Source organism: Neolamprologus multifasciatus, chromosome 18 (assembly GCF_963576455.1).
Source record: "Neolamprologus multifasciatus chromosome 18, fNeoMul1.2, whole genome shotgun sequence".
Lineage (NCBI taxonomy): Eukaryota > Metazoa > Chordata > Actinopteri > Cichliformes > Cichlidae > Neolamprologus > Neolamprologus multifasciatus.
Window position 1 is genome coordinate 18,250,067 of NC_140456.1, and position 23,070 is coordinate 18,273,136.

General features: G+C 40.3%; 1 protein-coding gene across 1 annotated transcript in view; it reads left to right on the forward strand.

Annotated features, from left to right (window-relative positions):
* cdh2 (cadherin 2, type 1, N-cadherin (neuronal)) overlaps positions 1-22,798 on the forward strand; it is a 61,964-nt gene extending 39,166 nt beyond the window's left edge. The window contains exons 4-16 of the mRNA XM_085140178.1: positions 2,580-2,747; positions 3,702-3,857; positions 6,747-6,891; positions 7,156-7,328; positions 8,335-8,472; positions 8,956-9,141; positions 9,865-10,118; positions 10,817-10,959; positions 11,972-12,205; positions 13,014-13,247; positions 13,482-13,621; positions 18,473-18,637; positions 21,208-22,798. Coding sequence (XP_084996304.1) covers positions 2,580-2,747; positions 3,702-3,857; positions 6,747-6,891; positions 7,156-7,328; positions 8,335-8,472; positions 8,956-9,141; positions 9,865-10,118; positions 10,817-10,959; positions 11,972-12,205; positions 13,014-13,247; positions 13,482-13,621; positions 18,473-18,637; positions 21,208-21,414 — 2,343 coding nt within the window. The 3' untranslated portion in view covers positions 21,415-22,798. The remainder of the gene's footprint in view (positions 1-2,579; positions 2,748-3,701; positions 3,858-6,746; positions 6,892-7,155; positions 7,329-8,334; positions 8,473-8,955; positions 9,142-9,864; positions 10,119-10,816; positions 10,960-11,971; positions 12,206-13,013; positions 13,248-13,481; positions 13,622-18,472; positions 18,638-21,207) is intronic.
* The last annotated feature ends 272 nt before the right edge of the window (positions 22,799-23,070 follow it).

Sequence of the window (23,070 nt, forward strand, 5' to 3'; positions counted from 1 at the left end):
TTCCCATTTTAATAGAAAAATCTAAAGAAATGAGTGGTGGCTCAAGACTTTTGCAAACTACTGTACATAGATACTATTTTCATCTGCTACTGTCCAGTTTAGCCCTTACTATAAGGTTAAAAATGAGCTTTTAAGTGGCTATGTAAGTAGTCGTTAAAATCAAGTAGTCAGTAAAAACTTTCATTGGCCTTCTGGAGACTCTTATGAATTTTCCGAAAAGCAAAACTCTTTTCAAAAGACCAACGATCTTTTAATTTCAATCCCAGTACTGGACTTAAATAAACTCCCAGAAGTATTAATTTCTAAATGTTTAGCAACATGGATAAAAAGTCAATAGTTATTTTCTGTGTTTCTAGAATTAATACTGACAGTTCTGTTTAGTTACTATCAGTGCTGCAGGCATAGTGGTCTGCTTGGCCAAAATTAAACTTAGTGGGCTTTTCAAAACACCATCGTTAGCCACTGACAGTCATTTACTATAGGGACTCCTGCAGGTATATGTGATTTTAATGATACCATTACTCACTGTTGTTGGGTGGTCACAGGTAAATATATTCTTTTAAATAATCAGGTAAAAATAGACTTTTCACAGTTTCTGCATTGCTAAATCCGAATCTCACGTGGTCGACACATGTGTATACAAATGATTAACTTTATTATCAGTATCTGAACTCTGATCTGTATCTGGTGAGAGCTGCTGGATTTGGCCTGATTTGCTTGTAATGAAATCAGGGATTGACTTTCCCGTATCTTCCACGTTTACGAGGTCACGAGCTGCTATGTTATCTTCCCCTAGCACAATTATTGTCATGAATCATCACGCATCTCTTAATCACATCAGTGATTAAATTTTTTTTATTAGTGCCCTGAATGCTCCAGCCTTGGGGAAACATTTTAATCAATGACAACAAAACAATATCCTCATTAACATGAGTGTGTACTCGCCCACTGTCTTGACCTCCATTAGAACCTGAGCTCCGCCACAGTCCGTGAGGAGAAAACATTTCAGTATCCGAAAGAAGAATTTCTCCTAAAAGGGGAAACGCACACATATGAAATCCTTTCCACACACTCACAAACACTCAGGCCATCACTCAGCCAAACACTCTCCTGCACTCTGAAGTAGACTCCTAGTCGGAAGATGAAGAGGGGTTCGCGGAGTGTGGATTGGTACAGACCTCCAGCGTACCAGAGATAGATTTGCGTTGGGCAGAACAAACCCACCATGCCATTCATCATTCCAGACACAAGTTGCAAATAATTACTGCTCTCACTCACACCCATTTTAATAGGGTAATAGATATTTCTGAAGCATGCTCCCTCACTATCTGTCCGCTTGCCTCTCTGCATTTTCAATGTGTGAAAGCAGTATAATCGGATTTCAAACATGATTAGTGGAAGCTCGGCAACAGCTCCCCAGATGTTAGAGGAGGGGGAGTGTGGGATATGGGTCATGTTATAAAGGTGAGAAAGTGGTAATTAATTTCTGTGTTTGCATAGGGTACTTTGTAGTTTGTAGGACTTGACTACCTCACGACCGGTCAACATTTAATTAATTACATAAAAATAACAGTGGGGGAGATACTTGAAGGGGCACGGCAGCTCCATTAAAATTCCAGCTATCATAGATTGACATTGACGGATTTCGCATATTGTTTTTCTGTTTTCCTTTCTGCCTTGTTTTGTTCAAGGTTATTTTAACTTTCTCTGGCACTACTTCAGTCTCCTCAGTCTCTGGAGCAGCATAGGCAATTTGAGCCATCTGTGTGTTTAGTGTCTGGCTTTCAGGTACCATCCTCCTTTGTTTCAAATCTCATTCATTACAGCCGAGGGAGGATGGCAGATCCATTATGGAAGCTGCTCTATCTCTGTGGGTGTATTTTATCAGGACATAAGAAGACGTCTGCCATTTAAAGCAAACCAGAACTCGTAGTGTGTTTCCTTATCATGCTTATATTCTGAAATCACCATGTTAGTGTTTGCCAATGATTGCTATTAACCCATAAAATAAATACATGTAATTGCAAAGGAATGTCTTGACAAAAGTGTAAGAATCACTTGCTCTTTTTTTATATCCTGATAGGAATGTACCACATTTTTCTGGCATGCATTAATTGGTGTTTTCCGTTCCCCGATCCTGGTTCTGCCGGAGGTTTCTTCCTGTTAAAATAGAGTTTTTCCTTCCCACTGTTGCCAAGTGCTTGTTCATAATGGGTTATCTGGTTGTTTTTCTGTATTATTTTAGTATCTTTACCTTACATTATAAAACACCTTGAAGTGACTCTTGTTGTGATGCTATATAAACTAAACTGAATTAAATTCATTTGTTCTAACCACATTTGTATGCCTGGTGCTTGTGTCTGAGGTAGAGTCAGGTCACTAAAGTCATCAGGAGTCTAAAATGCAAGAATCTTTGTACAAACCGCCTCTGCATAATGTAAAGTGATTGTTGATAAACTTCTGTGGTATTCAGACTTCAAGCTTTACCGTCCACAGAGCCGTGCGCTGGCAGGGCTAAAAATGTACGTGCTCATACTTGACCGCATACATGTGATCACTAAATCATTTGCTTTTGCCAGGTGCAGGAAGGTGCTGTCCCTCCAGTCATGTCCAAGGATTTAAAGGAAATAGCATTTCCACCACGAAACATGGACAGCCAGCTGAAACGCATGAAGAGAGACTGGGTCATCCCCCCAATCAATGTCCCAGAGAACTCACGAGGCCCATTCCCACAAGAGCTTGTCCGGGTAATGTACTTCACACAAGCACATGCATGTCCACGCACGCACGCACACACACACACACACACACACACACACACACACACACACACACACACACACAAACCAAAAAAGCCTTTTGCTTTATATGACAACCTTGCAGGCTCGTCCTTACCCTGGGCCTTCACTCAAAGGCCTTGAACAAAATGCTTCATATTTACAGCACTTTGCTAAAGGTTAGGGTTTTTTTCCCCACTGTATTATTTATCTTTTGTTTCAGGGAGCAGTCGGTACCAGTATAACCTGGCATTATTTAGAAGCAGGGAGAAATCTGAAGTGCTCACGAGCATAATTGCTCTTCGGTTGACTGCTGAGATATTACACTCCTTTTTTCATGGCTCAAGGACAGACACAACCCAATTCATTTACACCAATTCTCTAGTCAGGGCTAGGTGTGGGTGGCTGACAGAGGACACGGAAAGCTCAAGACAGCTAAGAAGTAGATCCTTTCAGCATATTGAGCTTACTTTCTTACAGAGTGTTAAGTACTGTACATTCTCTAAGTATGATTTATTTTTAATCCGGCCATATTTGATGGGATGTTTATTGGCTTTAGTGGGTGATATCAGGAAGAGGAAAAGCTCAGTTTGCTCAGAACGGATCAAGAGTGTAGGAGCTGGGGTCTCAGCTTACATGGCAAGCAGGATAGACAGCCAAGAGAGAATTTCAATACGTGTATATGTAGACACTCATTTTATGTACTATTGTATTCACATAACAACCGATTTTTAAACCAATATTGTGATTGCTGTTGAAATCATTGATTAGTACTAGAAATAATGATCAATTCAGGGATTATTGGGTGGGTTTCATTCATATATATATATGTGTGTGTGTGTGTGTGTGTGTGTGTGTGTGTGTGTGTGTGTGTGTGTGTGTATATGTGCATGCCCTATCATTAACAAATCTTTATACCAACAGATCCGATCAGATCATGATAAAAACCGATCCCTGCGATACAGCGTGACAGGCCCTGGTGCTGACCAGCCTCCCACTGGAATCTTCATCATCGACCCAATTTCCGGAGAGCTGTCTGTCAACAAGCCCCTTGATCGGGAGCACATCTCCAACTTCCATGTGAGTCATGCAAAATAGTTAGAAACAAAGGCCTTCTTCAATAATTCCTTGTGATTTGAAAAGGTTTTTTCCATTCTGGATTATAAAGAGAAATGTTCTGTGGTAGTGCTGTACGTGCCTGCCAATTGGCATGTGTTCAAGAGTCATGTGTAGCCTTAACAATCTCAGATTCCATAAAGACTGGGGTCTCCCAGGAAATCTGACTTATCCGTCTGAGAATTTCAAGGATTTTGAATAAATTGCATGCGTGTTAGATATATCACAATGAGCTGCGATGCTGCTGTATTAGTGGTTTTTCCATTCCATTAAGTTTGACTTAAATAATGTGCTTGAAAGCAATATGGTAGAAAATCATAAAGGTTGTAGTTTAAATGAAATTATAGCCTTTGACATATTCGTCTTGTAAAGTCTAATCAACTGGCCTTGGAAGGTCACAAAGTCACAGATGTCTATGCTTGTTCAATTTAAGCTATATGTCCGTAATTCTTTTGTAGTTTTTGCAATTTCCTCTATTAATGTTGCTGTCTGCACTTGACACTGTAACATGAAGTCCACTGAATATTTTGCAATTCAAGCACCAGGTATAAGAATCACACAGCAACTTGTGGTAAAAGACTAGTATAATAGATGATGCTATTCTGCTGCTGCACTCGATACATCACATCACCTGAAAGAAAACCGACAAAATCATAAAGATTTTATTTATCCTTTCCTTTGTAGTGTCAGTGTGCGTGTATGTGTGTAGAGCTCTGTTGTAATAATGTGTCAGTCAAGTTGATTTGGCTTCATTTTATATACCATTTCTACCCGTGTGAGTTTCTTCGTTACAAGTTGGTGAACTTTATCTTCATTCACTTGATGGGAATTATCACAGTGAGTTAAGAAGTAGCATCTGTTTAGAGAGCTTGCATCTTATAGAGTAACTATATTCGCTGCCACAGATATAACTCTGGATTTATATTTTGTTTTTATACTTTTATGCTATAAAAGTATGACAACTCATATATGAGTGAATTTAAATCCCATGTTAGGCATGAACCATACATTATGTTGGACAAAATGGACTTGAACGGCAAAAAGATGCAGTGAATCAGATTTGGTCTTATAAAACAAATGGGCTTCCATGTTAGGCAGCAGTATAACTATGATAAATGATGAATATGCTAAATATGATATGAGCTAAACCAGAATGTATTTGTCTCGCGAGACATCCATGAAACAGCTGTGGCATTTCATTTGAATAAATATAGTCGTCCTTTATCTTTTGCTATACATGCATAGCTATCTTTACAGCGCCTTGAGAAAGTATTCATACTCTTTGAATTTCTCCATGTTTTGTTATGTTACAGCCACAAACATAAATTAATTTTATTGGGATTTTATGTGATAGACCGACACAAAGAAGGGTATAATTGTAAAGTAGCAGAAAAAATATGCATCTTTTTTATAAAGAAACATCTGAAAAGTGTCCCGTGCGTTTGTATTCAGCCCACGTGTGTCCGTACTTTTTTGAACCTTTTGCTGCAATTACAGTTGCAAGTCTTTCGGGGTTTGTGTCTACTAGCTTTGCACATCGACAGACTGCAATTTCTGCCCATTCTTCTTTGCAAAATAGCTCTAGCTCAGTCAGATTGGATGGAGAGTGTCTGTGAACACCAATATTAAAGTTTTTCCACAGATTCTCAATAGGATTTAGGTTTGGACTTCAAATGGGCCATTCTAATGCATGAATAGGCTTGGACCTAATCCATTTCATTGTAGCTCTGGCTGTATGTTTAGGGTCGTTGTCTCTGTTGGAAGGTGAACCTCCGCCCAGTCTCAAGAATTTTGCAGCCTCAAACAGGTTTCCTTCCAGGATTGCCCAGTATTTAGCTCCATCCACTTTCCCGTGATCTCTCGCCAACTTCCCCACAACATGATGATGCTGCCACCACTATGTTTCATAGTTTTTTTCAGATGATGGATTGAAAAGTGGTCTGTGAGATACTGAAAACCTGAAATATGTTTTCATAATACAACCCTGCTTTAAACTTCTCCACAACTTTATCGCTGACATGTCTGGTATGTTTCCTGGTTTTCATGATGGGTTTTTTTGGTCACTAATGCTCTCTGAGGTTCCTAGAATGGGAAGCAGAGCCTTCAGCTCTCAGGCCTCTCTTCTGTGGAACCAGCTCCCAGTTTGGATTCGATAGAAAGACACCCTCTCTACTTTTAGGATTAGACTTAAACTTTCCTTCTAGATATGGCTTATAGTTATACCTGGATCAGGTGACCCCGAATCCTCCCTTAGTTATACTGTAACAGGGCCTGGTCTTTTGCAGATTGCTCTCTGATCCTGATCCCTGTAAAAGAGAGTTTTTCCTTCCCACTGTTGCCAAGTGTTTGCTCATAGGAGGTTATTTTTAGGTTGTCTCTGTATTATTGTTGGGTCTTTACCTTAAAACATAAAGCACTTTGGGGCACATGTTGTTTGTTTTGGACCTATATAAATACATTTGAATTAGCAAACCTCTGAAGCCTTCACAGAACAGCTGTATTTATACTGAAGTTAAAGTACACATAGGTGGACTATCCAAGTAAAGGAGGCTGAAAACAAATGCATGCCACACTTTATGTGGCTATCACATATAATCTCTGTTAAAATATGTTGTTGTAACATGGCAAAACGTGGAAAAGTACTCCAAATACTTTTTCAAGGCACTGTATATGAGCAGCAACCCGCACACAAGTTGGTATAAGACTAATTCTTGTAATGGCTTTAACACAAAGTTTAATAGGTGAGACTGAGTAAGTGCTTTGTGGTTTAAGCCCATATGTTGTTTATGCGTATGAGAACATCCTTTACTTGAACAGTGCTTATAGTACAGATGTGTTTGTATTTTCCTACAGCTAAGAGCTCATGCAGTAGACCTGAATGGAAACCAAGTTGAAAACCCTATTGACATTGTGATCAATGTGATCGACATGAATGACAACAGACCCGAGTTCACCCATCAGATCTGGAATGGCACCGTTCCAGAGGGTTCCAAGCCAGGTAATAAAGTGTATTCTCTACCACTGTGTTTGCAGATTAAAGAGTATTGATGGCATTTCTGGGGTGACCACTGTGTTATCACTTTGTCTAGCGATCAGCTGTATTATAAGAAAACAAAAGCATCAAGGATGTATTACAGCAAAGCTATAATTCCGGTTGTGTTCAGCGTAGCGGCGTTCACTGAACTTCTAATGTATTTTGATTGCCAATTAGAGCGGTGACGTGAAAATATCGACACCCTGTCTCGTTCTTTCTATCCCTTAGGATCATTTGTTATGACAGTGACGGCTGTTGACAAAGATGACCCCAAAACAGCCAATGGGATGCTACGCTACAAGATCTTGTCTCAGAATCCCGAGAGTCCGACCTCCAATATGTTCACCATCAACAACAAAACCGGAGGCATCATTACAGTGGCAGCAGGCCTGGACAGAGAGGTATTTGACACTTTTCTTTCCTTGGTGCCTGTTTAATCTGCTCAAATACTGTTACTACCTTACTCTGACTGTAAAAATAGTGTTTAAGAAGGTTGATTTAATAGGCATACTGCACCTGCATTTAAGTGACACCTTCCTTAGCAAGGCCATCCATTATATTCCATGTTCTTCATCTTCTCACTCTGGAGATATATCAGTATATTTGAGGTTTATGTTTCGATTCCTTTTTAAAAGAATGCCAAAGCTGCTTAAACATATATCAAGGCTGTCTGAGAGATAACAAGCCAACGGGAATATTTCTTATTTAGAATTAAAAGAGAAGTAGAACTGGACTTTCTTCATTTTCACCTTCTCTGTGTTTTTCTTTTCTTTGTTTTTTTCTTTTGTCTTTTTTCTAGCCTACGAGCTGTACTTTCATCTTATTTTTCCATCTCTGGAATTGCAGGGATCTATCTCATAATAAATAAAGTAATACATGCAGCTAGTTGCCAGTTGGTTCAATTCTAGTGAGGGCAATCTGGCTGAGGTGGCTGCTCAATCACGTCCACCCTGGGGGCCACCATTTTATGTCCGCCAGTTGCCACCATGAAAGTAATTTGGCCGACTCTCATTACCTAGCAACTGGTCCATCACCTGAGTGGTTTTTAATGTGAAAAGAGTCATTTGTTAGCTTCATGATACTGTCCAGAGCAGAGATGTACTTTTCGCACGCGCACACAGAGACACACAAACAAATTCAGAGTACCTCACAGGAAATAAACCAGATTAATATAAAAAAAACCCACCATCAGTCACGATAATTATGAAGCTAGCCTGTTCAGTTTGGTTTCACTTTATTTGGACACATTAATACTGATTTACAGTGTGCTGCCTTCTTAATAGGGAGCCTCCATCAATTCAATAGTCTTAAGAATGAATCCTGTTTTTATGAAGCTTCAAATGGAAATTTTTTTGATGATGCTGTTGGGAGTGATGCTAATTCAGCCTCTTTTTTCTTTCCCTTTAGAAAGTGCCACAGTACACACTGATAATCCAGGCCAGTGACATGGAGGGCAATCCCATGTATGGCCTCTCTAACACGGCCACGGCTGTCATCAGAGTCACTGACATTAACGACAACCCGCCAGAGTTTACTGCTGAGACGGTAAGAAACAAGCTCATATCGGAGATGTCAGCACAGCAATCTTAGCGTAAAAGAGACACCACAAGGACTCCTGTTTCACCCCAATGTAGATATATGCACTCAGCTATCAGTTCTGCTCACTTACCTAGTTCTGCTTGCCCTGCATTTCTGAAGCCATACACAGATATACAAGTTACCAGCCATGCGTAAAGTGTTATATCCCCCTCCAAATGTTGACACATGCAAGTACAGGGGATGCCTGCCCGAGTGAAGGAGGCACTTACTGTGCCTGCGAATCACTGAAATTTGTAATGCTACTGTTGTGCTATCAGGGGAGCACGGGGAATGAGATGACCATGACGACATGATAAGTTACCTTAGATATCTATTTACCCAAGATCGGTCCTGCTGTGCTGTGTGAGGCAAGGCTCAGTGTATTTTTCGCTGCCACAGCAGTATCACTAACAGCTCGCTGCTCTCTGTGTTCATGGTTTATTCATGCAGTTTTTCGGCGAGGTGCCTGAAAACCGCGTGAATGTCATTGTGGCTAACCTGACAGTGACTGACAAGGACCAGCCCAACACGCCGGCCTGGAATGCTGTCTACAAAATCACCGGGGGCGACCCCACCGGCAGGTTCTCCGTGCCCACTGATCCAACCACTAATGAGGGCTTGGTAACAGTCGTCAAGGTAAAGCCTCCTATTGAAAAAGCTCTTCAAACAGCCTGTAATCCCATGGAAACGCATAGTATATGTATGCATATATGTTTGCAATGATACATGACATGTGGTCTGGCATGAAAAACATGTGGCATGTTTATTTGATTAGAACATGCATGGATTTAATAGAAGGAAAGTTGCCTCATATGTCATCTCACCTCTTGTCAGTAAAAACCCATTAGCAATCCGTCCTGATTAATTATCTGAAAGTACAAAAATAATTTTGTGTAAAGCATCTGTAGACGAGCACTGATAAATTGCAGCACCTCTTGGATTTTGTTTTTGATTTTTTTTTTACAAAGGTTAATTTAGTGACAGCAATTCATATTTTGTAAAAGCTTTGTTCCTAGCAAATATTGTGCAAAATCAAAATTTTAAAATATAATGAAAGATTAAAATCCTTTTTTTGTTAATTCCGACCACATTTCAAATGGAAAAGATTGGTTATGCATCTCTTACACCAGCTCTCCTGCTGTTTTGTATCCTTGAGCTGACCATAAAAGGATTTAGTCTCTTTATCTCATCCCACTGTCCAATGCAAGTGTTCACTATAACATTTTTCAGGCAAAGACGAAGAAAATGATTTAGTTATTGCTTTCAGATCAGTGACACATAACCACAACTTTCATGTGATTTAGTTTACCCTATATGTTTAAGGTGTGATTCCCTCCAATCTCTTTTACTGTTTTTCAGCCTATTGATTATGAAACCAGCAGGACGTATGTGCTGACAGTGGAAGCGAGGAATGAAGTTCCCCTGGCCAAAGGCATCCACACTCCCCGACAGTCCACTGCCACCGTCTCCATCAGAGTGATAGATGTCAATGAGAGTCCTTACTTTGAGCCCAACCCCAAATTCGTTAGGCTTGAAGAGGGAATGATGCCACAGTCAACACTGACCACTTTCAGTGCACAGGATCCTGATCGCTTCATGCAGCAAACCATCAGGTACATTTTACAGTAAAAAGGAAAAAGGAGAGTCTGATTGAAACTTTACACCTCTTCAAAAGATTCGAGTCCACCTTTCAGATGTGGAAATTTGGAAGAATTCCTCTAATCTTTAAAGTTAGCCCAATTTCCTCGAATGTGTTCTCCCCATTTTAAAGTACATCACATCCAGCTTCTAATATGAATAATGCTATTCAGCATGTGTGAAAAATATGGAGTAATATGGTAGGTTGAGGTGACAGCTATTCTCTCCATTAGGCCTGTTAAGATAACACTTAGCAGCCAGCAGCAGTCTCCATCTCATTCTTCAGCCTTATTTTTTTTCCTTTTCATCACAGCTATTTGGCAGTGGAAGTATTTATCTGCTTGAAAACAGTCCATGAGAAATGAGCTAGCTTTGTAATTCCACGGCTTGTCCTACAAATTAGTTTGAGCTACTGAGTTTGGTTTCCCCTGTGAGGCTGCTCTCCAAAGTTAGAATAATTATGTAAAAATTCATGGTCTAAAATATTTATTCCGTGTAAACTAATAAAGACAAAAAGAATAAAATGCCAAGCTGGAAACAGACTTTTTTTTTCCCAGCAGAAAACAAAATTAAACTTTGAGACATTCTCGTTGCTTTTATCAGAGAACTCGGTAAATAACGCCTGGCTTGAAATAACGAGTCACTGTGTGAATCTCTTTGTATTTCTCTTCAGGTACTCCAAACTCTCAGATCCAGCCAACTGGTTAAGGATCGACACAAACACCGGCCGGATCACAACGATTGCCATTTTGGACCGAGAATCACCTTACGTGAAGAACAATCTGTACAATGCAACATTCCTGGCTACTGACAATGGTACGTATCTATCTAGATGGTAGTATAGTGGTATTCCTTTGTGTTTTAGCCAGGCTGTCACAAGCGCTCTGTTCCAGGCCTTACTGTTAGAGCATGCAGTAAGAGCTAATACTCACTTCTCTAAAGGAAGCCTAGCTGTCTAGTGTAGCCTACCTCTCAAAGATCTATCTTCCACCTTGCGTCACTTTGACTACCTCTGTGATGTGTTTCACCTGAAGCCAGTGCACAAGTGCAACGCATCTGCTGAAAAAAAAAAATCTATCTCGGTTAAAGCCACAAAGAAATCCTCAATTCTCGAAGGTCAACCTTAAACCAGGCACTTGGCACATCTGAAACGCCGAGCACCTTATTGGGGGGGTTAATGTGCTAGCAATCCCAGAGCATGTGGATGTATTCACCTCGTCTCTGAACTGGCGGGATTTACCTCTGTTCAGGTTTACCCTGTTCTACGGAGCATAGCTTAGGCCAATAGGCTTAAAAACTCCACCAATAAAGAGGTTTCTCAGCATTAATGGGTCAGGATTGGATGACTAGCTCCTTTGAGCGTGGCCTGAATGGTAAAAAAGCCTCTTAGCTGAGTGAATACATAGAGGAGCCTGAGAGGAGCGACAGTGGGCTCTGTTTGTCTGCTTTAGTATTCCCGACCCGTGCCCTTCGTCAGGAAGACGTTCTTCAGACACACATACAAACATACACACTCAGACACACACACACACACACACCCCAAATGTTCTGATATCCGAGTCTTTCGGCCCATCTCCCCACATAAGATTAAATTCTCAGATCAGTATTCATTTTGTGCAGATCTTCCTCCACTAGAGCAAAAAGCTTTTTAGAGTGGAACCCAAAGTTTAAACTTCATGCTTTTCTTTTCTATGTCCACTGTATAATAACTGCGAAATCAGAGATGGCATTTCAATAGCAAGTATTGCTTTCCATATGTGATTTTTGGGAAATCTTGCGTCTCGTAAAAAGTTGATGTTAACTATATGTGTGTTTTGATTTTACACAGGTATACCGCCAGCAAGTGGCACAGGAACTCTCCAAATCTTCCTACTGGATATCAATGACAATGCGCCCCGGGTGTCCCCTCAGGAGGTGGAAATATGTGAAAAGCCAGACCCGAATGCCATCAACATCACTGCATTTGATGGAGACCTGAGCCCAAATGCTGGGCCATTCGCCTTTGAGTTAGCCAACAGGCCCGCTGATGTTCGGAGAAACTGGACCATAACAAGAATCAGCGGTAAGATACAGACTATGATTTCACCGTGCTGCTCAGGCGCTCGAGCCCTGGGCTAATTCAGTAAAACTAACCTTTGTTTTGCTGTTCCCCAGATAGCGTGTGACAGAAGGCAATTCGGCTGGTTTGCGCTTGCGTGCCCACGTTTGTGTTTGTTGATGTAAAAGAAAAGTAAAAAGTGGCATTTGATGATTAATTCGAAAAGTCTCAAATCATACAGTATTTATAGCATTCACATCTGTTATCCTCCAAAGCACTTGTGAAATTTGAGTATTAGTTACACGCTGTAGAAATCACACAGCCAGATCTGACAATGAAACAATATATTAACCTTACTCAGCAGTCACTAATTGTTTATGCTAATTTACAACAAAACACGAGTGTAGGAACTCATCTGTTGTTTGTTAGCTACTAGATGGTGCGAGTTGAAACGCAGTGAATATATCTTAATAGGATAATGGCATTTGGATTATCGCAGCTGGGAATTTAGCCTAAGCAGCATTATCAAAACGCATTCAGTAGATTTATAAGCTCCAAATCCAAATCAGGACCATGTTTTGGATTAGATATGCTGATGCAACTTCCAGGTAGGAATTTATGTTGCATATTTGTGGTAATAGGAGTGTAATCACGCCGCGAACATAGTCTACACAAACAAGCATTCAGAGTTTAGACTTAATCCCCTAAGAAAGGCTTCCTGTCTCTTTTATATTTAAACAGCCTGAGTTATTTAATCGTTAGACTCACCACTCGAAATGTGTTTCCTCTAACAAGGTGCTAAGACAGCTCTTTTCTCCTGTCCGTCTCTCAGGTGACTATGCTCAGGTGAGCCTGAAGATTGGCTTCCTTGAAAGTGGTATCTATGAGATCCCCATCATAATCACGGACTCAGGCAACCTGCCCATGTCTAACACCTCCTACCTGCGGATTAAAGTGTGCCAGTGCGACATCAACGGAGACTGCACTGACCAGCAGCACATCATGGCTGCCGGCCTAGGCACAGGCGCCATCATATCCATTCTGCTCTGCATCATCATCCTCCTCAGTGAGTGTCTCAGTGGCTCGCTCAAACAGCACACCACGCGAACGCACACAGGGATTATAAAGACAGCTAAACATTATCCGAGATATCACTAGATTACCGCAGGATTACCAAAAAGATAGCCTTGATCAGGCCCACGTCCAAGCTCTAAAACACTGGATCCGATTACATTTGAATGAAAATGTGCAGGTTATTATTTTTCATTGTATGAGAGCTGTCTTTCTTTTTGCCTATTAGTTCTCGTGCTGATGTTTGTGGTGTGGATGAAGCGTCGTGATAAAGAACGGCAGGCTAAGCAGCTCCTTATCGATCCTGAGGATGACGTGAGAGACAACATCCTGAAGTATGATGAAGAAGGTGGAGGAGAAGAGGATCAGGTAAGAATCATAACAGTTTGGGTGTGTCTCTGAAGAATCAGAAAACCTACTATTCTCAATAGAATAGGTAACAACAGATGTTAGTTACTGATTGTGAATTGTACCAGGATTTAAATGATTTTAAGAGAATCTGATGACATTTGTGGCAATGTCTGCTTTTTTATTCAGCCCCAAACAAACAATATGAAACCCAAACTGTGCTGAATTGAAAAGTTAAATTAATAATAAATAATAAATGAATCATGGAGTACTGTGCGCAAGCCTTGAGCTACCCCACATTTCTTTATATTTTGTTTACAAGGAGCCAGACGTTCTTGTTTTTAAAATGGTCCTGAGCAATAGTTTCCCTGGATTTCTAAAGGATCTTTCAAAGCAGCAAATGTTTTTATGGATAATTGCTGCTTTTTTCACTCATTTTCAGTCCAGTCCTTGTACCTGATTATTTTCAGAGATTTTTTTTTGTTTAACTTAATTGATGAACCTATTTTTCAGAGTCAAATTTTACATTTTCATTTTATGCCTTGTATTGGTTACTAGCAAATACCCTCACCCCAATTTAGTTGAATCTACTGAAAATACCACAGACAACACGGGTATTTAACAAAGTATTTTTTGCACCAAGAAGGCCATTCCCAAAGAGCTAGTATCCAAAAACCTGGCATATTTCACCACGATGTGCACTGTGCCCTAAAAAGAACTGAGGAAACTGAAGTAGTGAAGGACAAAATGCAAAATGTTAAGTCTAAAAAACAATCCATATCCATCAGGCAAACAAAGGCTGAGTGATGCAAACTTACATAAGTACTATAATCGAAATTAACAGAAAGTCTTATGGTGTGAAGTTTTTAGTTCAAATTGTTGTCAGTATGTTCAGAGAAGATCAGGAGAGAAGTACGGCACGAGAGTCTACAGCCAACTGTAAAACACGGTGGAGGCTCTGTCATGGTTTGGGTCTGCTCTCACTGTCAAACTTCATGGAATTATGAACGCAGCAAAGTACAATCAGATTCAATCTACCATGCAGTATCATCTGCAAAGCATTTATTTGCAACATGGAAATGTTTCAGCATGACAAAGACCCCAAATACAAGTATACCTGAATAGAAAAACACATGATAGACCACCGTCAATCAGCTTTCAGTGTCCTTCAAGAAGCCTGGAGAACTATTCCTGAAGACTGCTGAGGAAAGCTTGCCAGGGAGAGTTCAGGGTGTGTCAAAGAGTAAAGGTGATTGTACCATATATCGACTTTCAAGTTGGTTATAATTATAGAGACTCTGTTTTTGATTTTTGCACATTACTGTATGTTTTGATGTCTATATCAATTAGGCATTAATAAATAAAGTAACAGAGAAATACTTTACAAATGCAAAGTTACTGGGGGGGGTTTTGTTGTTTTTTTTATTTGGACTGTGTCAGCATAGTTTACTATAGGGAGATATGAAACAAGAAAACATCTCAGGGGCAGTTAATAAACCAGATTTTAATGGTCCTAAATAACTGTAATTCTTTGATGTATCCAAAAAAGTATCAAAATTCCACAACAACACATTTTTTTAAGTTAATAATAATGACAATAATGCTCAGATTTCTAAAATTCTTTCTGCATTGTAACATGTTTATATGTTTACCCAAACAACATTTTGTTCTTTTTCTTTCTTTTCTTGTTTTGTGGAGAACCTTTGTGTTATTGCAGCTTAGGAGTCTATTCAAACTGCAGAGAAATGCCATGCTATACACATCATCTAGCTGTACAGTGTGTGGTCTTTGTTGGTGTGGAATATTCAGGTCATATTTATGCAGCACGGAAGCAATTTCTGCATAGCTGAAGCTACTGAGGACATAGAGGACCACCTAGATTCTTTTGCAAGCATGCATAGACTTACAATGCTTCATTCTAGCATGAGGTCTGCTCATTGTGCCGCTTTAGGATACACTTTAGGATAAGACGTAAATTGGAAGTTTTTTTTCCTAGGAGGGAGCTGGAAATCGAAAGCTCGAATCAATAAGGCGAACACATTTTGATCCAATTGGTTCCAGAAATATTGGGAATGTCTCTCAACTGGAACTGCTCTCCGCTTCGCAACACCAACACAACAGACATGCATTGCCACAGGCATCGGTAGAGTCACATCTCTGTATCATCCCGCACTGATCAGGCTCACACACAGGCACAAATTCAATTGTCCTAATAACCCCTTGTTAGCAAAATGGAATCATTTCATAAAAAAAGGCAGTAATATACCAAATGGGCTATTTTCTTGCTGCTTGCTGAATTGCTTTGGTGGCTTAGATATAGCAGAAATGTGCAGGAGACCCCAGCCTGACCCAGAGCAGGAGCAAATTAGCCTGGGAGACTTGTAATTGGTAAGCTGATGTCATTTAGAGACAGACATCTGCTGTGGCACAATAATGAAGCCCTGTCTAAGGTAACAATACGACTGGAAAGCCATTACACATCTGCCAGTGATTAGACAGGAGGGACTGAACCACTTGTGTATTCGCGTCCTCACTTTCCAGCACAAAATGCACAAACTTGCGGCCCAAAACATGTTGAAAAGGAAACAGCCACATGATATAACACCCTTCAAAGGCAAACGAGCGGGTGCAGCGATTTATTGAGGGAAAACAAGCTTCCATTTTGAGTGGTGCTGAGAAGGGCAGGGAGCCAGGAGAAAATGGTCTTGTCTGTGGAATCGGCGAAGTCAGTGTTGGGTAAAAAATAGACCTGACTTTCCCAGCAATGTGGACTTTATAATGCCCACCTCTGTTCTCCCTATCTCCCGCTGGGGAGGAAATTGAAGTGTCAGACCATTGGGTGCACTCAGAGTATATGATTTTAGTTGTTGCTGCCATTGCCCTGGTTTTGTATTGCTCTGTGAAGTACGCATTTCATCAAAGGCAGACAGCTGATCAGGCACCCACTCAGCACACATTGAAAAAAGTAATAATAAGGAAATAATGACAGATGGACAAGCAGTTGCGGACAGGTTTGCAAGTTAAAAAAAATGGGAGAGAAAGAGCCATCTGCTTCCATAAGTGACCTCAGGAAAATTTCCTTCACCTTAACCTAACCCAGCGTGGCTTTGAAGGCATGCTTTGAAAAACCCCGAAAGGTTTTGATTTATTTTTCAATAAATGAAACAAATTAACCACCTGTTACACAGATAAGAAGACATTCTGCACATCAGAGGAACTATGACTTAACTTCAAGGAGAACTCCAAACTTATTAGAAAATAGCGCTTGCTTTTTTGCACCTTTGGTCATTATTTAAATTTTTCATAACCCTGAGCAAAAGAAAATAATTACTGAACTACATCTACAGCTTTCAAATAGTTTAAAACTTTTGGATTTCTTTTTTTTTTACTCTTGTTTTATTAATATTACTGTATATAAGAAAAGGAAAACTATGCTCAAATCTGCACAGTAAGCAGACCTATTTCTAGTCTTTATGCTAAGCTAATGATAAGCTTATAATTGCAAGGACATGAGAATGGTAGTAATCTGTCGACCAAACGTATCACAGTAAAACAGAATGACAAAATAATCCTCTAACAGGCACCTTGCATTTTAAAGCATGTTTAAAATATATATATATATATATATATATAGAGAGAGAGAGAGAGAGAGAGAGAGAGAGAGAGAGAGAGGGTGTATAATGCTTAACAATGTTTAGTCTTCTTTGAATGTGGGTCATGAACGCCGGTGGCAAATATTTCATCAGGCCAGCGTATGTGTGAAGAGTCTGATCCCTGAAGGGGGCTGGTATATCATTAGACCTTCCTGCATAGTTCAGCCATTATATGGCTCCATTGCAATTCCTGTCACTTGTTCCTGACCCTTCTGGAGCACGACCTTAGACAAGGTGAAATGGGAGTTGGACTGAAATGAGCCAAAGATGATGGATACCTTTTTCGTGTGGCATGTGACTGTAATTATACCCCATTCACCAACAGAGCTTTTGTTATTGGGTATTAAATCAAGTAGCAAAAAAAAAAAGTGTCTGGAGTAAAGTACTTGTAAACTGACTTCTTGCTTGGTTGTGTTTTTTCTATTCAGGATGTTGGTGCCTTATTTGAGGATTTGTTGTAAAATTGTTTCAAGAATATCTGCACGTTTTTTCCACTATTTCGAGTGTCTGTGTGTAGGTGCGTGTGCAACTGAGCAAAGACAATTTTGAAGGGGCATATTAGAGATGGATGGATTACGAAAATCTCTTAAAGAGGGACAATCCATCATGCACGCTTATTAGGCACACACTCTGATTCTCAAATGGCATTTTCTCTATCATATCTGCTGTCACTCTGATACCATTCAGTCATTCAGCTCAGCTGGGTTGTTCTTCACCACAGCCTCTTTCTCGCTCCTAACTCCTTTTTTCTCTTCATCATTTTTTTCCCTCCTTCTTCCTTGCCCATGACTTTGCGCAAACTGCGAGCCATTCAGGTTGCCTTGGTAATGTTAATAGGATTAGGAATGGCTTATGCATATCCACCATCCCGTGTCTGGGCATTGATTAGAGCAAAACAGTCGCCTGCACATCCTTCCCGCAGCACACCGCCCAAGTACAAACACTCTGCAGCGTATGATGTGGTCCCCCCTCAGCGCTGGCGCTTTTTTATGTGTCAAATTGTCCCTGGGCTTGTACTTCACAGACAAGAAGATTAAAGTTTCCCTCATGTTCCCTCAACTCTTCTTGCAGCATTCTAACTTTAAAATCTCCCCTCCACTGAGCTGAACTCCTTCTTCCTACTTACAGCACAGGATGTGCTTACCTATTTAAATAATCATACTCAGTTTGGGGTCTTGCCACGGTGCTTAGCTAAGTCCCTTCTGTCTGTGTTCCCCAGGATTATGACCTGAGTCAGCTCCAGCAGCCGGACACGATAGAGCCCGATGCCATCAAGCCGGTGGGAATCCGCCGTCTAGACGAGAGGCCCCTCCACCCTGAGCCACAGTACCCAATGAGGTCGGCAGCACCCCACCCCGGAGACATCGGAGACTTCATCAATGAGGTAAAAACATCAGCCAGTAATGCTGTTGAAATCTGACATTGTTTTGCGGTGAGGTGAAAATCAAATCCAAGGATAAGAGCTGAAATAAAAGGATCAGAGGTCTCGCAAAGCTTGAATTTCATTTCCAAGCTGACTGGTTTTCTTATAATAAACTTGTGTCTAAATAAACAATTTGGCTCATATGACTGAGCATCAAGGAGTTGCTCGCTCCCTTGTAGTTGACACAGAAGTACTTTAAATTGAATCAGTCGTTATGAGAATTGTTTTCATCTTTTCCCAGCAGAAAGTTGAAACTTTTTTCATTTCAGAAATATCCACTCAGACATGTATAAAGCCCAAAAAGTACATGATGCTAACTCACTTGGATATAATTGTTTTTCTCCTCACTTTCTGCCAAAGAAGAGTTATAGATGTGTCAGCATAGAAATAGGAGATGAGAGAAGCAATACATTGGCTTTCTATCGCAGTGAACTGTTCGGCGTGCCCTCGTTTGCCTCAGGCCATCATTGACTCCAGCATGAAGGGAGAATGTAAAATGAAAAGAGCAGTCATATATTTTTCACAAGCTCCAACAGACAAGAGTTTCACAGCATTACAAATGGAGTTCTCCCCTAGTTTTTGGATGGTGCCCATGTTTTTAGATTAGAGCTAGCTCTCTCTGCTCTGCCCCCGAACATCTATCTCTCAGATCCCTTTACTCAGGCACCTCTTATTTTAATCTCACCGTGAGCCATGTTACTTGTCGTAACAGCTAATATGTGATGAAATGTAATAGTCTGTGCTGTCCCGTGAGTAGCAGCCTGACAGTTTAAACCATTCTTGATCACCTATTTTTTTCTTTAGCTTTTTTTTTTAAAACATATCATTTTATAGTGCTTGCAAGACCTTTGAGACATTTCCGAGCACCCTGACCTGTTTTTAGTTCCAAATTTGACTGCCACTAAAGCTCTGTCATGGTAGCTTCAGCGTGCACATGGAGCTGGATTCCGACCTAACTGATAGGGCTATCTGCCAGAGGAGCAGGGAGACAGCGAGGGCTGGGGAGGGGGAGTGTGTCTGATCTCCATCCTGAATGGTCTCCACATGCCCCAGGAGCTTGTGTCTCCTAATTAAATTAGATGGACAAAAAATAGGAATAGGTTTAGCAGAAGGACTTTAACTTGACAATCTGACAAACAAAGGTCTATTACTGAACTCCTGCTTTGTTCTGACAGAGGGGGAGGGGGTAGTTTAAATACAATAGCACCAACTTCAAATGACCTTTGTTGTCCACAGGTGGGACGTCTCTCCACAGAGGGACGCAAACCTTAAATGATTGCGTTCATTGTTTTACATAGAGCCTGGCGGGGTTAGGTGTGCCTAGACATTACAGTGGATTGATTGCACATCTCTTTGTTAACCGTGGCACAAAAAAGAGACAGCGAGTTCACCATTTTACTAAGAGTGGTTATTATCTTCGGTGCGGTGTATGACTCAGTTAACAATGAAATTACAGTGAGTTCCGTGATTGACTAACCTTATGAAACTGCCAGTGGGGTTGTGGTTGTAGATGGAGGGGGCTATAACCAGCAGAGCGAATATGGTTGTAATTGTAATGAACGATCCATCTGTCATATTTCCCACAAAATTATCAGCACCACAGCCCTGAGCAAATACTTAACAAAAAGCTAACAAGTGGAAAATAATCGCTAAGTGCCCGGGCACTTTAATTCAGTACATCTTTTTATTTGAGAGCATTTCAGCACTGTAATGGCAGTGCGGAGGAAACTATAAATCTTCGACAAGTTCCCAGCGAGCTGAGGTCTCGTTTCTCTGCGTTATGTTGCTCCACTTTATTTTTAATTCATTTATTATTTGTTGGGTGTCCTCAGTTCCGGGGGGTAAAAGGGAGAAACGAAGCCTGGATCCACATGGTTCATGGCCAAAGCGCATCTCAACTCCTAGATTGGCAATCCATCAACTCTCCCAAGTCCCGTTAAGGAAGGAGGCTGGAAATCAATAACAATCCATGAGGACTTTTCACACCGGTGTGAGGTTTTCTTGGAATGTCAAACATGATCTTGAAAGTAGAACCGCTCCCACCAGCACTGCGGGCTTCACGATAACACACAGAGACACGTTCTCGCTGGTTGCCACAGTTAGGCGCAGTGTTTAGGCCACATTCAGATATAAAATGTTACAAATATTTTGATCTGATGATAGACGACCATGTGTCGGTGCCAGAGTCGTGCTCCCTGTACAAAGACAGAGGAGTGTTAGTTGGGGGAAGGGGAGATGGAACTGTCATCTGAGGCTACTAGTCATGCTCAATCTTGGCTTTCGATCAAGCCAGCAGCCTAGAAACATCAGGAGAATCCCAATGAAAAACACAGAGGAAACACACAGGAACAGTAGAGCCTGATTAATCCAGACAAGAACCTTATTTCCTGAACAAGTGCGGAGGGAGCGACCGACTGTTTTTAGTACAGCCGTTTGTGTGCGGTAGTGGGTGGGAGAGAGTTATTTTTTACGTGACTCACTCCTCGTTGGAGACGGTGTTTAATCTTCTCATCTAACGTTTTTTTGTACAGGGACTCAAGGCAGCAGACAATGACCCCACCGCTCCTCCCTACGACTCCCTGCTAGTGTTCGACTACGAGGGCAGCGGCTCCACAGCTGGCTCCCTAAGCTCCCTCAACTCCTCCAGCAGCGGGGGCGACCAGGACTACGATTACCTCAACGACTGGGGCCCTCGCTTTAGAAAACTGGCAGACATGTACGGTGGAAGTGACGACTAGGACACACAGTCACGCCTTGAAGGATATAAAGATGAGAGAGAAAAAAAAAATGAAGAAAAGGAAAGATTTCCTGTTGATGGACATGGACAGCTGATATTCCCTGAGAGCGAGAAAGGTAGAACCATGACAGAAAATAAACAAAAAAATAAACATTGATTCAGAATTTTTTTCAAAAAACAACCAACCTAGGCTTATTGTTGTAGTCTACGCATACATATGCTTGTTGAAAGCTTAGGCATAGACTGTGGTCCAGTTACGGAGGAAGTGGGAGGGAACACCGGTGGACTGTCACCATTCAGATTGTTGGTATTGAATGCGCTCAGTTACACTTGAATTTCACAGTACAGAAGCACTGGGATATAATGTGCCTTTTTGTACATTTTTTTGGATCTAAATGATTAGTTTTATGTTCAAGGCTTTAATGGTACTGACTTTTGGAGTGATTTCAAACAAAGTATGTTACACTCTGGTATGCTTCTACATGCTTTTTATTTCTCCTTTTGTTACAAAAATGCTCCTGTTTGTTGAGGATTATTTAAATGAACCACAACGATGAAGAAATGAAGGATCGTTTGTTAGTTTGGTTGGAAAAGAAAAACAGTTACGAGCAACACTGTACAGTATGCTAGACATCTAGACTTTCTCACTAAAAAACACACAAAAAAAAAATTAAAAAAAATTATGCAGCTGGTTGCAAATAAAGGGAGTTATGAATCATACTTTTGTAGCAGCTTTTTGTTCTCTTTTTTTGAAGTGATGTAGTGTTTTACAAAAACAACAAAAAACTTTTTTGGTCTAATCTATGTACACTTCATTTGCCTTAGTCATCATCTGGTATTTTCAAGTTTTACTTCACTGTAAAAAGATAAGATAATGTGTACATAATGTTTTTTTTTCTTTATCCTTTCTTTTGATGTAGTATATGAAGAAGTGCAAAAAGTTCCAAACTTGTAAATGTATAATTTGAACTACAAATTCAAGTTTTTTGCATGTTTTTATCTTTTCATGACAACAGAAAGGAAAAAAAAATGTTGTTTCCCAAATTTATTTACAAAGTGGAAAGAAAAAAAAATAAAAATCTGGGTGACATTAAATGTGTAGAAGTTAAGAGAGTTTTTTGTAAGAAAAAAAAAGAAAAAAAAACACACACTTAAAAAAAAAAAGAAATTAAAGTAGTGATCTTGTCAGCACAACTGTTGAATTTGTACCAAAAAGGGTTGGGGGTGGGGGTGGGATGTTATGCTCGGCACTAATTACGGAATCAGCTTTAAGACTGGAAAAAGGTGTTGGACTTAAGCTTTGTGGATAACCATGTGTACTGGAACACAAATTATACATCTCTGACCCCAACCTTCCAAATAAAATGCTAATTTTGGAGCAAAAATCTGCCTCTTCATTTGTTCTTACTGAAACTCAACGTTGTTGCAGAGGCTTAATTAGATTGCGAATTATGTAAGCTATCTCAAAGGACAATAGTGTTAAACAAAAACAAAAAGAAATAATAATTCTACAACATTCTGCCAGAAGCAAGAATTAAATCATTTAAATCCTTATTTATTTGTTTCTCGCATATACATATAAAATCAAATCGCTTAAGGCCAATATAAGGCTATAGATGATAAGTTGTGTGGCTGGAAGGGTACACGCTAAACAATA